This window comes from Rutidosis leptorrhynchoides, chromosome 3 (genome assembly GCF_046630445.1).
Source record: "Rutidosis leptorrhynchoides isolate AG116_Rl617_1_P2 chromosome 3, CSIRO_AGI_Rlap_v1, whole genome shotgun sequence".
Classification (NCBI taxonomy): domain Eukaryota; kingdom Viridiplantae; phylum Streptophyta; class Magnoliopsida; order Asterales; family Asteraceae; genus Rutidosis; species Rutidosis leptorrhynchoides.
In genome coordinates this window covers 157981417-157993279 of record NC_092335.1, presented here as the reverse complement: position 1 = coordinate 157993279, position 11863 = coordinate 157981417, and the positions used below count along the sequence as shown (strand labels likewise).

Sequence of the window (11863 nt, the reverse complement as noted above, 5' to 3'; positions counted from 1 at the left end):
AACTAAGCCGTGCCTATGGATCATTACGGGTAATTACGGGTAATGAGCGGGTAATGACGGATAACTAACCCTATGGAGTGGTCTAATTATATTTATATTTATATCCAAAATCTGTTAAATCACCTATACTTTTTGCCTAATTTATGCTAAAAATATAAAATCCGGTATATATTTAGATTTTATAGAGTATAATGTCAGTTAAATCAGTAGTCACCATTCACCACCTCCAGCTCACTCCACCTGCCAACTCAGCAACCTCCGTCTTAAATATTCCGACGTCCCGCCACCAATCACCACCACTTTCACCACCTCTGCTTTCACTTGTAATCTCAGTTGTCTTTCCGTTCCATTAATCTCGCCGTTTACTTTTATATATAATAATTCACTTTCTTATTTAAATAAAATAAAATAAAATAAATAAAATTCTTGTTATCCCGTCCCAAACGCACACCATGTCTCCGGCCACCATAATCCTCATCCTATCCTTCTTCCATTATTCCTTCTCATTCCCATTCGGTAATCAACTATCCTATACATACATACACATCTTATATATCTATATATCCGTAACTAACTATTATCTACTGCTAATTATTAATTTTTCTATTTAATTTTCTAATGAACAGATACAGCCTATCACATTGATTGCGGCAGCTCTACTACAACAACCGATAAGTTTAACACAACGTGGCTTTCAGACCGGTACTTCACAGCCGGTTCAACCGGTTTAGTATCCGAACCGCTTCTATTTCAATCATTCCACGAAAAAACACTACGTTATTTTCCGATTTCAACCGGTAAAAAAAACTGTTACATTTTCCCTAATATTCCTTCCGGTAAATATTACTTAAGGACTTTTACCGTTTACGATAACTACGACGGTAAATCGAATCCTCCGAGTTTTGATTTATCGGTTGAAGGTACTTTAGTGTTTTCATGGCGGTCGCCATGGCAGGAAGATATAAGTCGGTTTGGCGCGTATTCTGATCTTATATTTTACACTACTGATGGTGAAGCTGATGTGTGTTTTTATAGTATAGCTACTGATCCGCCTGTAATCGGTTCAATTGAGCTGATTCAGATCGATCCAGCTTCATATGATCCGGTTTCGACCGGTAATGACTCGACAATTTTAGTGAATTACGGTCGGTTGAGTTGCGGTTCGAATCAATGGGGGCCAGGTTTTAGTAATGATAGTGATGTGTTTGGTAGGGCTTGGCAGTCTGATTTAAAATTTAGGTCTTCAAATTCAGTAGGAATTAAGTCAGTTACAGCTGTTAAGAGTGTGATTAATACGGAAACAAGCCCTAATTATTTTCCGGCGAAATTGTATGATTCGGCTGTAACGTTGACTGGGACAGGGAGTTTGGAGTATGAGTTACCGGTTGATGCGAAACTGGATTACCTTGTGTGGCTTCATTTTGCTGAGATAGATGTGAGTGTGAATAGTAAAGGGAAACGAGTGTTTGATGTTTTTATAAACGATGAAAATGTTACTAGAATTGATATATTTAATGAAGTTGGCGGTTTTGCTGCTTATAGTTATCATTATGTAGCTAAGAATTTGAGTAGTACGACGTTGAGTGTGAAGCTTGCACCTGTTGTTGGTTCACCTTTGATTTGTGGGCTTGAGAACTATGCGATTGTTCCTGCTGATTTCATGACTCTTCCTGAGCAAGGTAATGTATATCTTCTGTATGTGTGTGAAATTTGAAAGCAAACAACAACAACAACAACAATACCCAATCCCATGTAAGTATACCCAATCCCATGTAAGTGGGGTATGGGGGAGGTGGGATGTAGACAATCCTTCCTCTATCCTAAAATAAAGAGAAATCATTTCTCCACCCCGAGTTAAACACTCACAAGAGCGGAGAAAGTCCTCCCTCTCTCTATTCGACGGGTAAAGAGATTACTTTCAAGGGGACCTCCTCCCATGAAGAATGATGAAAAAAAAAAAAAAAAAAGAGCATGAGATAAATAAATAAATATATAAAAATAGTAATAATAAATAAGAAAATATAAAATAAAATAAACAGAGACGCCATAAAAAAGTGTGTGAAATTTGAAAGCATTAAAGGGTATTGAATGTCAAAAAGCATGATGAGTTTTTGTTCTTGTTTTAGTTATTGCTATGCAAGCGTTAAAGGAGTCATTACGTGTTCCTGAAAGAATGGGTTGGAATGGTGACCCGTGTGCTCCTACTAATTGGGATACGTGGGAGGGTGTTACTTGTCATCTTAATAAGGATGAGTCTGCTCTTGCAATCTTTCAGATGTAGGTTTTAATGGATTTATGCGTTCACACATCTTGATTCGACGTTTTTTTATAGTAATTTAAGAAAGATTCTTGTATTACGTTTGCAGAGATCTTGGGAGCCAAGGTTTGAAAGGCTACATTAGTGATAAAATTGTTCTTTTGACTAACTTGGTAAGCTTGTAAGTATCACAAATACTCTGCGCTTATATAGTATGTTAGATTTTCTGATTTATACGTATATATTAAAAGTATCTTTCTTGAAACTGCAGGAACTTAAGTTCTAACTCCTTAGGAGGTACTCTACCTGCTGGGTTGGGCCAAAATTCTCTGAGGAAAGTGTAAGAATCCACTTATGAAAGAGCTTTCTCACTTTTATTAAGAAGATTCTTATCAGCTTTCTTATACAACTGCATATATTTAAACTTTTTGAGTGACCTGGTTAACTGCTGTTCTGTTTACACCTGATAACAGGATATCAAAATCCATATTATGGTGTCATTTTGCTTAAAAATTAGCTTCATGAATCATGAATCATGCTTATACTTATATACGCACCTTATCCACATACGTCGAAAGAAGTAACTTTGAAGCAACCCATAAGGCTATTAGATCCTTCATTCAGTTAATCAATAATGTACATTGTGGATTACATCTTATATAATGTACTAAGAATAGTTATGATAACAACAGAACTAAAATAAAATGAAAAATATTTGATTCCAAAAAGGCAACGATATTCTGACTATTTATGAGTTAATGGTAAACATATTACCCGTATAAATGTTATTAACATTAATTGAACATTTTTGTGTATCTTCAAGAATCACTTGGAGTAAAATTTTATGCTCTGTAGACATTTCTAGTCATAACTCATAAGTACCTCATCATTGTATGGTTATTTCATTCTTACATACTGTCTTTATGATGTTTCAACTCTTAATTCAAATAAATATGCAGGGATTTGTCAAACAATATGATTTCTGGATCCATACCAGATAGTCTAAGTTCTTCAAACCTACAACTTGTGTAAGCCATATGTCATCCACTTTTATTTTTTTATTTTTATTTTTTTTATTTTATTTTATTTTATTTTTTATTTTTTTACGATTATGTTACTTTGAAAATCTTCTCAGAATTAGTATGTTTTTCTTTCCCTTCCTTTTATTGGATATTTGGTCAAGATATTAGCCTAATTAATATTAATATACAAGGCCACTCTCCTATATTATAGATCCATTTACGCCTTTTAAATTTCACTTTCTCAGGCTCTTAAATGGTAATAAACTTGAAGGACAAGTTCCCGAACAGCTTTACTCAGTCGGTGTCCATGGTGGAGCAATTGAGTATGTCCTATTTTTGATATTTTATTCAAATTTAGCTTTCAATTTATTATTTATCTAACATGTTTGATAATCAATTTGCAGCCTTTCTGGTAACAAAGGGTTGTGTGGGGTACCATCTTTACCAGATTGTCCCATGTTCTGGAAAAACGGGGGCCTTTCAAACGGTGGTAAAATTGCAGTCGGGATATCATGCAGCATTGTCTTTATATTAGTGTCGGTTATAGTATTTATTTGCATCAAGAGACGGCGTAATGACTATGACTTTGGTCTACCTCATGAGTTAATGTGTAAGTACAATTTCTAGTACTATGTAATTTTGCCACACAAGTAAACTTCACTTAGCTGACAGTTGTTTTTGTTTATATATGACATTGTTTGCAGCTCTAGCTGCAAAGAGAAACAAGTATCAGAGACAAAAATCATTAATGGCGCTCGAAATGGAGAGCCAACATGCCAAAGGGTTCATACCAAGTTACAATTCAAATTAACTTAATTAATGCACTTGAGTCGAAGAGGAGGTGGTACAAAAATATACACATGATGAGCGTCATGACAACAATTGGTATCAGAATCTGGGGATGGGTTGAAGTTAAAACCGATTGTGGATAGAATGAAAAATGTACCATCTGTCTTTGTTTTTATTTATTATTTATTCCAAGTGTAATATATAAATGGCAATTTGCCAAATGCCACTCATGTATCATACACTCAATTTTCGGCATTTGATGAATGTAGATTTGTTAAACTCAGTGTGTCGAATCCATACAGGTATACTGACCCTTACGTTAATTTGGAGTCCAAAGTGTGTAACTTATTATGATAACATTCAAATAATTGTAAAAGTAGATCTTAGTTATTATTAAGCTTAGTGTTATATCATCATTATTTTTCTTGCAACGTTTTATATTTAGAGACTTTGAATGTTTAACATTAAGCTTAGTTTGTTTTTGTTGGATCCCCTGACCTCTCTTGGAGAAAGCTTCAAGTATATGACATTCATTAGAGAGATTTTTAGATGTGTTCATATTGAGTTAGTATTGTCAAGTAGAGATAAAAATATTTTGTGTTTTGTTATTGGTGTCAAGAACAGTGAGTATATGCCAAACTATCGAAAAGGTTATTTGAAAATATATGGAGTATAGAATATCCGAAACTTTCTAAATACTTCTAATTAATAATATTTATTTATTATTTATATACTTTGGTTATGAATTAAATCTTAATAAGGTTTTTAGATAGCGTCACTACTTAGACTTGTTGTAGTGGTGGTATGGCCACGGCGTCTCAGCTGATGTGGCAGCCGGCCACGCCTCCAAGGGTGGGGTATCGGTGCGTGGGGGAGGAGAGAGGGGAGGGGGTGCATTGCCAACGGAAGAAGCAACACCCGTGGTTGAATTTTTGTCATTTTTTATTACTTTAAAATATTATTTTATACCTCTTTTTAATACTTAACCCAATTATATTTTAACACATCATCACAATACTCCCAACCCACACCAAAAACTCACACCACCACTACTCCACAAAAACAACCCACACGTCCTAGTCATCAAAAATCAACTTACGCCCCCAACCACTACAAGTGGTCATATACTTAGATTGTAACTAATAGAATTATTAAAATATCATCATGAATATTGATTAATATCTTTAAATATTTATTGAAGTAATAATGCATAACAAACTCTAAAATCTGGTGTATTTAGTCTTGTACGAAAGTAATAAAATGATTAATGAATGCAGTCCAATATAAACAGGACCTTGCCATTATCACATTCAAACAGCCCAACAGCCCAACATAACATGTGGACTTGGGCTATATTTTGCGAGTATGTATATTTTGTATAGCCCTTCAATTTTTTGGGTTTAAATCTTTGTATATCTAAAATAATAATCTGAAATTACTTTATCCCCTCCCAATTTCAAGTGCAAAAAGAAGCTGCAATGGCTTCTTTTGCTACTTCAATTTCATCTTGTTTTCATGGAGAGAATCTAAATTTATCTGCTTCAAGTTCGTCCCTTTTCTCCAGAAATACACTCACTTTCTTCACACACGTCTCAGGTAAACTTACACAACAACATCCCACAATCACAATTGCATATGTGTTCCACAGTTTTGCTGTGTCTATATATGTGTGCCTGTTTCTGATTTTCTTGAATCTGAGACTAATTTATGTTTCTGGGATTCTATTTTAGTGAATTTTATTCATATGCTTTATTGATGTATCTTTTAATTTTGTGGAGATATTGGGTATTTTACATATGTGTTATGCATCAAATTGTACCTAATTTTATTGTTAGGGTTCCTTTAGGTTTAATCTCTTGTTCATTTTTATGTATTTACTTTAGGAGTTAGTAAGTTAGTTTCAAAGTAGTGATAGTAATAAATTTAGACTGCTGTACAAAGACACATAAAAAAACAGACTGTATATGCTACTTTAGTCTATTTTTTTTCATTAGCTATAACTTGATGATATTCAAATTGTTGGCCTTTTATTTGGGGTATTTCAATTTTTTTTGTAAATAGTCACACTTTTTGCGTGCCACTACTAGTTGTCCTGGGATGAATGCGCGTGCTAAATCTTCTTTCGAGTTTTTATCATTTAAAAAAGGTCCAACCATTTAGCATTATCTAATTTATGATTTACGTGATTGTTTGTGTTTTAGGTAATGATTACAATCATAGAAAACAGTTCATCGTTTTGGCTAAGAGATTATCCGGCCTAGAAGAGGCCATGAGAATAAGACGGTATGTTGGACTAAACTGCCCTTCATGTATGCCGAAATAACCCCGGGATTATGTATAAACAAACTTAATTGGATGCTTGGTACCAATTAACTTTCTTGATTAATCATTTATGAACATATAACAGGGAACGTGAGCAGAACAGTTCAGTATCAATTAAACGTAGGACACCATTGAGGCGTTTAAAGGTATCACCACGTCTTCCTGTGCCTGATCACATAACGAAGCCTCCTTACGTAAGCACAAAATTGTTACCAGAAATTGCAACCGAGTTTCAAATTCATGACGAAGAAGGCATTGCTCGTATGAGGGCTGCGTGTGAGCTGGCGGCTAGAGTTTTGGAGCATGCGGGTACTTTAGTTAGGGTAAGAACTTCAACTTATCTGCAAGGGTTACTCACGATAACTGCGCTTTGATCTCACAAATTCTTAAGAAACCGATTCTATGGGTTAAAAATTGGGTTAAAGCTATAAATACGCTATATACTTTCACTTTTGTTCCAATGTAGGCTATATACCCAATGAATTACCAATGTAGGTTACATACTTTCAAAAAGTGTTCTAATGTAGGCTATTAGTGACCGGTTACCTGCTGAACCGCTAAACTCATTTTTTTAACAATTTTATTTTTTATTTTTTTATGGTTACATATAGGTTATATACTTTCATTTGTGTTCTGATGTAGGCTATATACTTTCAGTTTTGTACGCCCGTTTTTGTTTTATCCGGTTAACAAGTTTAATGCGTTAATATTAACACACTTTTTTGAAAGTATATAGCCTACACTGGTATTTTATAGCTTTAACCCTTAAAATATTGAATTTTATTGTTTGTGGTTTGCCCACATTTTAGTCTGCTTTAACTGGAATCTTTTGGATGAGTTCATTTCTAGGCAACACATACATTTAAATTAATGTTTTGCTTATGAACAATGTTGCAAAACTCGCTATTCGATGAGTACTCGGTTGGGACTTTGTAATCGACAACTCGAGGATTATCGGGATTGAACTTTTTATACATTTAACTAATAAATTTCAAAATTCTTATGTGTGTAAATATAAATGAAAACCATAAAACATAAACATAAACATAAACTTTAGCATAATCGCCTAGTAACATAAACATAATCGTCCATTTGTTCAAAAACTCTAAAATTTAGTTTAAATTCATAGTAAAATGTTGACCTATTTGACTTTGATTGATGTTGACCGACTAAATCTGACTTTGACCAACAAATCCGATTTTGATCCATTAACCGACGTTGACAGATTATTTAAAAGGATTTTGGAAAATCGGATCAGCGTGTCCTTAAAACGGAGTAATCGTGGATTTTTACAACAGTGTTTATGAAAATTAATGATTTTTTATTTTGTGTTAGCCATCAGTGACGACAAACGAAATCGACAAAGCGGTGCACCAAATGATTATAGATGCTGGTGCGTATCCTTCACCTCTTGGTTATGGTGGGTTCCCGAAAAGTGTGTGTACGTCAGTCAACGAGTGTATGTGTCACGGTATACCCGATTCTCGTCAACTGAAGGTTCTTTCCTAGTTTCCTATCATTAGGCTTGTTTTTTTTTTTTTTTTTTTTTTTTTTTTAAATCAGAAAGTGCATCCCCTTATCGATATTGTCTCTTGTGCAGGATGGAGACATAATAAATATTGATGTCACAGTTTACTTAAATGTAAGACCATATATACCAACAAATTTCATGTTTATGTTTCATTAAATAATATTTTATTATTTTGTGACACGTTTTTTGTTAGGGTTATCACGGTGATACGTCAAAGACATTTTTATGTGGAAATGTTGATGATGCTACAAAACGGCTTGTCAAGGTACACCATACACCTTCATATTTTCTTGTAAACCATCCATTCATATGTATTTATTGCTTGTTAGTACTTGAAAAAGTTAGATTTAACGTGTTCGCATTGGAGGTGACAATAGCGACCTATGTACTTGTGAATGGGTCGATCTGGGTTGTGCTGCCTTTATTACCAACTAGTACACTGGAAATTTAGCAACAAACGTAATGGGTCATACAGGTTGAACATTTTGAAAGTCCCCATTTTTTATATATGTTTACTTAACCTCCAACTCAACCTTTACCGCTTCGACTCATAAAAATCCCCTGTTTCAACCTAATCCAGTTACTCACCTCCTTCAACCCGCCCATCTTGCCACCTTTATGTATATCATTTTCGGTGTTTTTTATTCTCAACATTTTGGGTTTTGCCTGCAGTTTTTTTCCTTTTATCACACTTTTGTTCCATCATCCTTTTGATTTGCATGTATAAGTAGAACCTGAAAAATAAAAAATCTGATATAGTCAAAACTGACCCTAGATTAGCACATATATGTTCTTCAAGATTTTTTCTATTATGTTGGTGTTCAAACATTCCCCTTCATTATTTTTTAACCATCCAGGCCTAGCCTGGGTGGCCACCAACACTTCCCATGAAGGTGGAGGTCTCGGGTTCAACTCCAAGGGGTGCCCGCATTTAATGACCAAAGCTGGAGGATGTTTTACCCGGTAGCGGTGGAGGGTTGGCTTGCCGTTTACCCAGGGTTTACCTGCGGTGGGGGGGCCAATGTGCTCTGGCCCATAGTGGGGTTCCTCGTTAAAAAAAAAAAAAAAAAAAGAAAAAAAAGATTTTTTCTATTGCAAATCTGTAAAAACATTTTGTTCATTGGTTACAGATTACAGAAGAGTGCTTGGAAAGAGGTATTGCTGTATGCAAAGACGGAGCACTTTTTAGAAAAATTGGGAAGAGGATTAGGTACTTTACTCTTAAATAAACTATTGATTGATGCACACATTAAAGTTATAAACAGAGTGCGACAAACAGGATGTTTATAATGCAAAACAAATTTGTGTTATCAAAACGACAATACTTTATCTTCTTTCAAATGTTAAATTGGAATCTTCTTGTTAAAGTCACATTTATTTCATAACCTGCTTCACATCAAGAGTTAGATTAGTTTGCATGAATTATGGTTTATGTCACATTTATTATTTACTTTTTTCCTTGCATAAGTACCTCTGTAACAGTGTTAAAAAAACCCCAATTACTCTTTTTTAAGAACATGCCGATTTGTTTTTACAAAATTTGTTTAATTAATTGTTCAATGTCAGTTAATGGTTTAAAAATCGGATTTATTGGTCAAAGTCGGTCAAAGTTAAAATTGATCAACATTTAAAATGAATTTAAACAAGAATTTTAGAGTTTTTGAAAAATGAGTGATTATGTTTATGTTTGTAGACAATTTATGTTAAAGTTTACGTTTATTGTTTTCCTCTGTTTTTATTTTTATAAATATAATTTTAGAATTTATAAAATGTATAAAAAGTCTAATCCGATTAATCCACGAGTTGCCGATTATTCCATTCAAAGTTCCGATCGAATAGCGAGTTTTGCAACCTTGATAAGCACACATTACAATAATTGTTTGCAGTATTTAACCAGTCATAATTTGTTGATTTTCTCAGTGAACATGCGGAAAAGTTTGGCTATGGCGTCGTGGACCGTTTTGTGGGGCACGGTGTGGGGACCGTGTTCCACTCAGAGCCGCTTATATTTCATCATCGTATGTTATAATTTCAAATTGTGACAATCGCGCAATCGTATATTTGCTTACGTGTACGCTTTCAAACTCTCGTTTCATTTGTCATACAGGTAATGAAAAGCCTGGTAGTATGGTTGAAGGTCAAACGTTCACCATCGGTGAGTCCTCAAACTTTAATGAAACGTTGAAAACCGCAAGATTATTTATTTGTTAGATGCGTTACGTAAAACATGTTTTTATTTGGTGCAGAACCAATTCTTACACTTGGATCAACTGAGTGTATTACGTGGGAAGATAACTGGACGACGTTAACGAAGGATGGTAGTCCTGCTGCTCAGTTTGAACACACCATTTTGATCACTAAAACTGGTGCTGAAATATTGACAAAGTGTTGAAGTTTACACATTTTCTTTTTAAATACAAGTATGTTTAATCCATTTAGTAATTTATGTATAGATTTACTGATTTACAACAAGCAATTGTGCCAAGTTAAAGGAAGCGTATTACCTATTCAGTTAGAATAACATTACACAACTAAAAAAAATATATAACAACAATATATGAGTAATACTAAGTCGAATTTACACGTAGTATGAGATAGATTTAATTACACCTCTCTTATTCCTTTTTAGATTTACTTTTACTCGTTCTAGTTATTTAGCAGAAGTTCATACAATTTGCCTGATTAAATCACTCCACAATGTAGTATAAATGCTATACGTTTGAAAAACTTATATGTTCCTGTAATACTTTAGAGTTTTAATCCTATCCTAATAAGCAATAAAAAAAAGGCAGAACAAATAAGTATATGTGTAAGTATATGTATTATTTTAAATCCGCCCAATTTAGAAGGAAACTTAGGCAGGGAAAAAGGATATAGATTGTTACTACTAAGCGTCTATGCAACTTCAGATAAATAAATTGTTGGTACTACTTATGTTAATGCTCAAGTTCAACACAAATTTATGATGTTGTGTCGATGCTAGAATCCATGGGTCATCGTTAGGGATGACAAAGTCACCCGATCCAATGGATATTCATTCGATTCATTCGCGTCATGATGGATATGGATGAACCTAAATGAATATCAATACGGATATGGATGAATTTAAATAGATACAACTATGGACATGATACAAAGTTTTATCTATGGATTTATCTATTACAACTCGAAATACATATACAATACATGGGTGCTATTCCGATGAGAATGTTCTCATAAATAAATAAAATGAATAAAATGAGAACATGGGTAGATTCGGAATTTTGCCACTTTCCCTTTTGCGTTGATTTCTCAAATTATCACTTCCCGTACTCAACTCCTTTGACTTTCACATCCATGTTAATTTAAACTTTCAAACAGTATATGCAATTACTCTGTATATAACACCGTTCATGTTGTAATTTAGTAGTTTATAACTACCTTTGGCTTATTTACTAAGTAGAGACTTATACATATAAGTAAGAAAAGAGAGAGAGTTTATATATATGAAATATATATCAAAGTGTATTTTTTGAAGGCTGACATAGAGGCCTTATTTATAGTGTAAAATATTACTATACAAGCTATACAAAGTTGACTAAAATTTATCATCCATATGACTTTTTGTACTCATATTATAACACTCCCCCTTGGATGACCAATTTTATTAGAGTGCAACTAGTACTGTCTCATTAAAAACCTTGCTAAAGAAAAATCCAGTGGGATAAAAACTTTAGTCAAGGGAAAAAGAGTGCAGTGAAGAGTTGACTCCCCCTCAAGTAGACATCGCTGAGTCGTCACATATTTTGAACTTGCTCCATGCCAATATTGTGAACGTGTGTTCTGAAAACAGCGGTTGACAGTGCTTTGGTATAAAGATCAGCAGAGTTGTTAATTGAACGTATCTCATTTTAATCTGGTTGTCTTATATGAGAAGAATATGAGGTTTTCATCTGAAACTTT

The 11863-nt window shown here is 33.9% G+C and overlaps 2 protein-coding genes across 2 annotated transcripts; both read left to right on the top strand.

Moving 5' to 3' along the window:
* Nucleotides 1–220: 220 nt before the first annotated feature.
* Nucleotides 221–4441, top strand: LOC139896933 (receptor-like protein 4). Its single transcript, XM_071879565.1, has 9 exons — nt 221–516; nt 627–1679; nt 2127–2277; nt 2367–2438; nt 2529–2597; nt 3217–3285; nt 3525–3602; nt 3684–3889; nt 3984–4441. Exons 1-9 carry the CDS (start codon nt 453–455, stop codon nt 4088–4090), a joined length of 1869 nt encoding a protein of 622 aa, XP_071735666.1. The 5' UTR covers nt 221–452; the 3' UTR covers nt 4091–4441.
* Nucleotides 4442–5495: 1054 nt separating this feature from the next.
* LOC139896932 (methionine aminopeptidase 1B, chloroplastic) lies at nt 5496–10504 on the top strand. Its single transcript, XM_071879564.1, has 10 exons — nt 5496–5664; nt 6270–6351; nt 6476–6713; nt 7726–7887; nt 7991–8032; nt 8115–8186; nt 9052–9131; nt 9842–9939; nt 10029–10076; nt 10168–10504. Exons 1-10 carry the CDS (start codon nt 5547–5549, stop codon nt 10311–10313), a joined length of 1086 nt encoding a protein of 361 aa, XP_071735665.1. The 5' UTR covers nt 5496–5546; the 3' UTR covers nt 10314–10504.
* The last annotated feature ends 1359 nt before the right edge of the window (nt 10505–11863 follow it).

Coding starts and splice junctions, on each gene's coding strand:
- LOC139896932 (XM_071879564.1), top strand. CDS start 5,547: ATGGCTTCTTTTGCTACTTCAATTTCATCTTGTTTTCATGGAGAGAAT. Junction 8,187..9,051: donor CTACAAAACGGCTTGTCAAG/GTACACCATACA, acceptor CATTGGTTACAG/ATTACAGAAGAGTGCTTGGA. Junction 9,132..9,841: donor AAAATTGGGAAGAGGATTAG/GTACTTTACTCT, acceptor TGATTTTCTCAG/TGAACATGCGGAAAAGTTTG.
- LOC139896933 (XM_071879565.1), top strand. CDS start 453: ATGTCTCCGGCCACCATAATCCTCATCCTATCCTTCTTCCATTATTCC. Junction 3,603..3,683: donor GTCCATGGTGGAGCAATTGA/GTATGTCCTATT, acceptor ATCAATTTGCAG/CCTTTCTGGTAACAAAGGGT. Junction 3,890..3,983: donor TCTACCTCATGAGTTAATGT/GTAAGTACAATT, acceptor CATTGTTTGCAG/CTCTAGCTGCAAAGAGAAAC.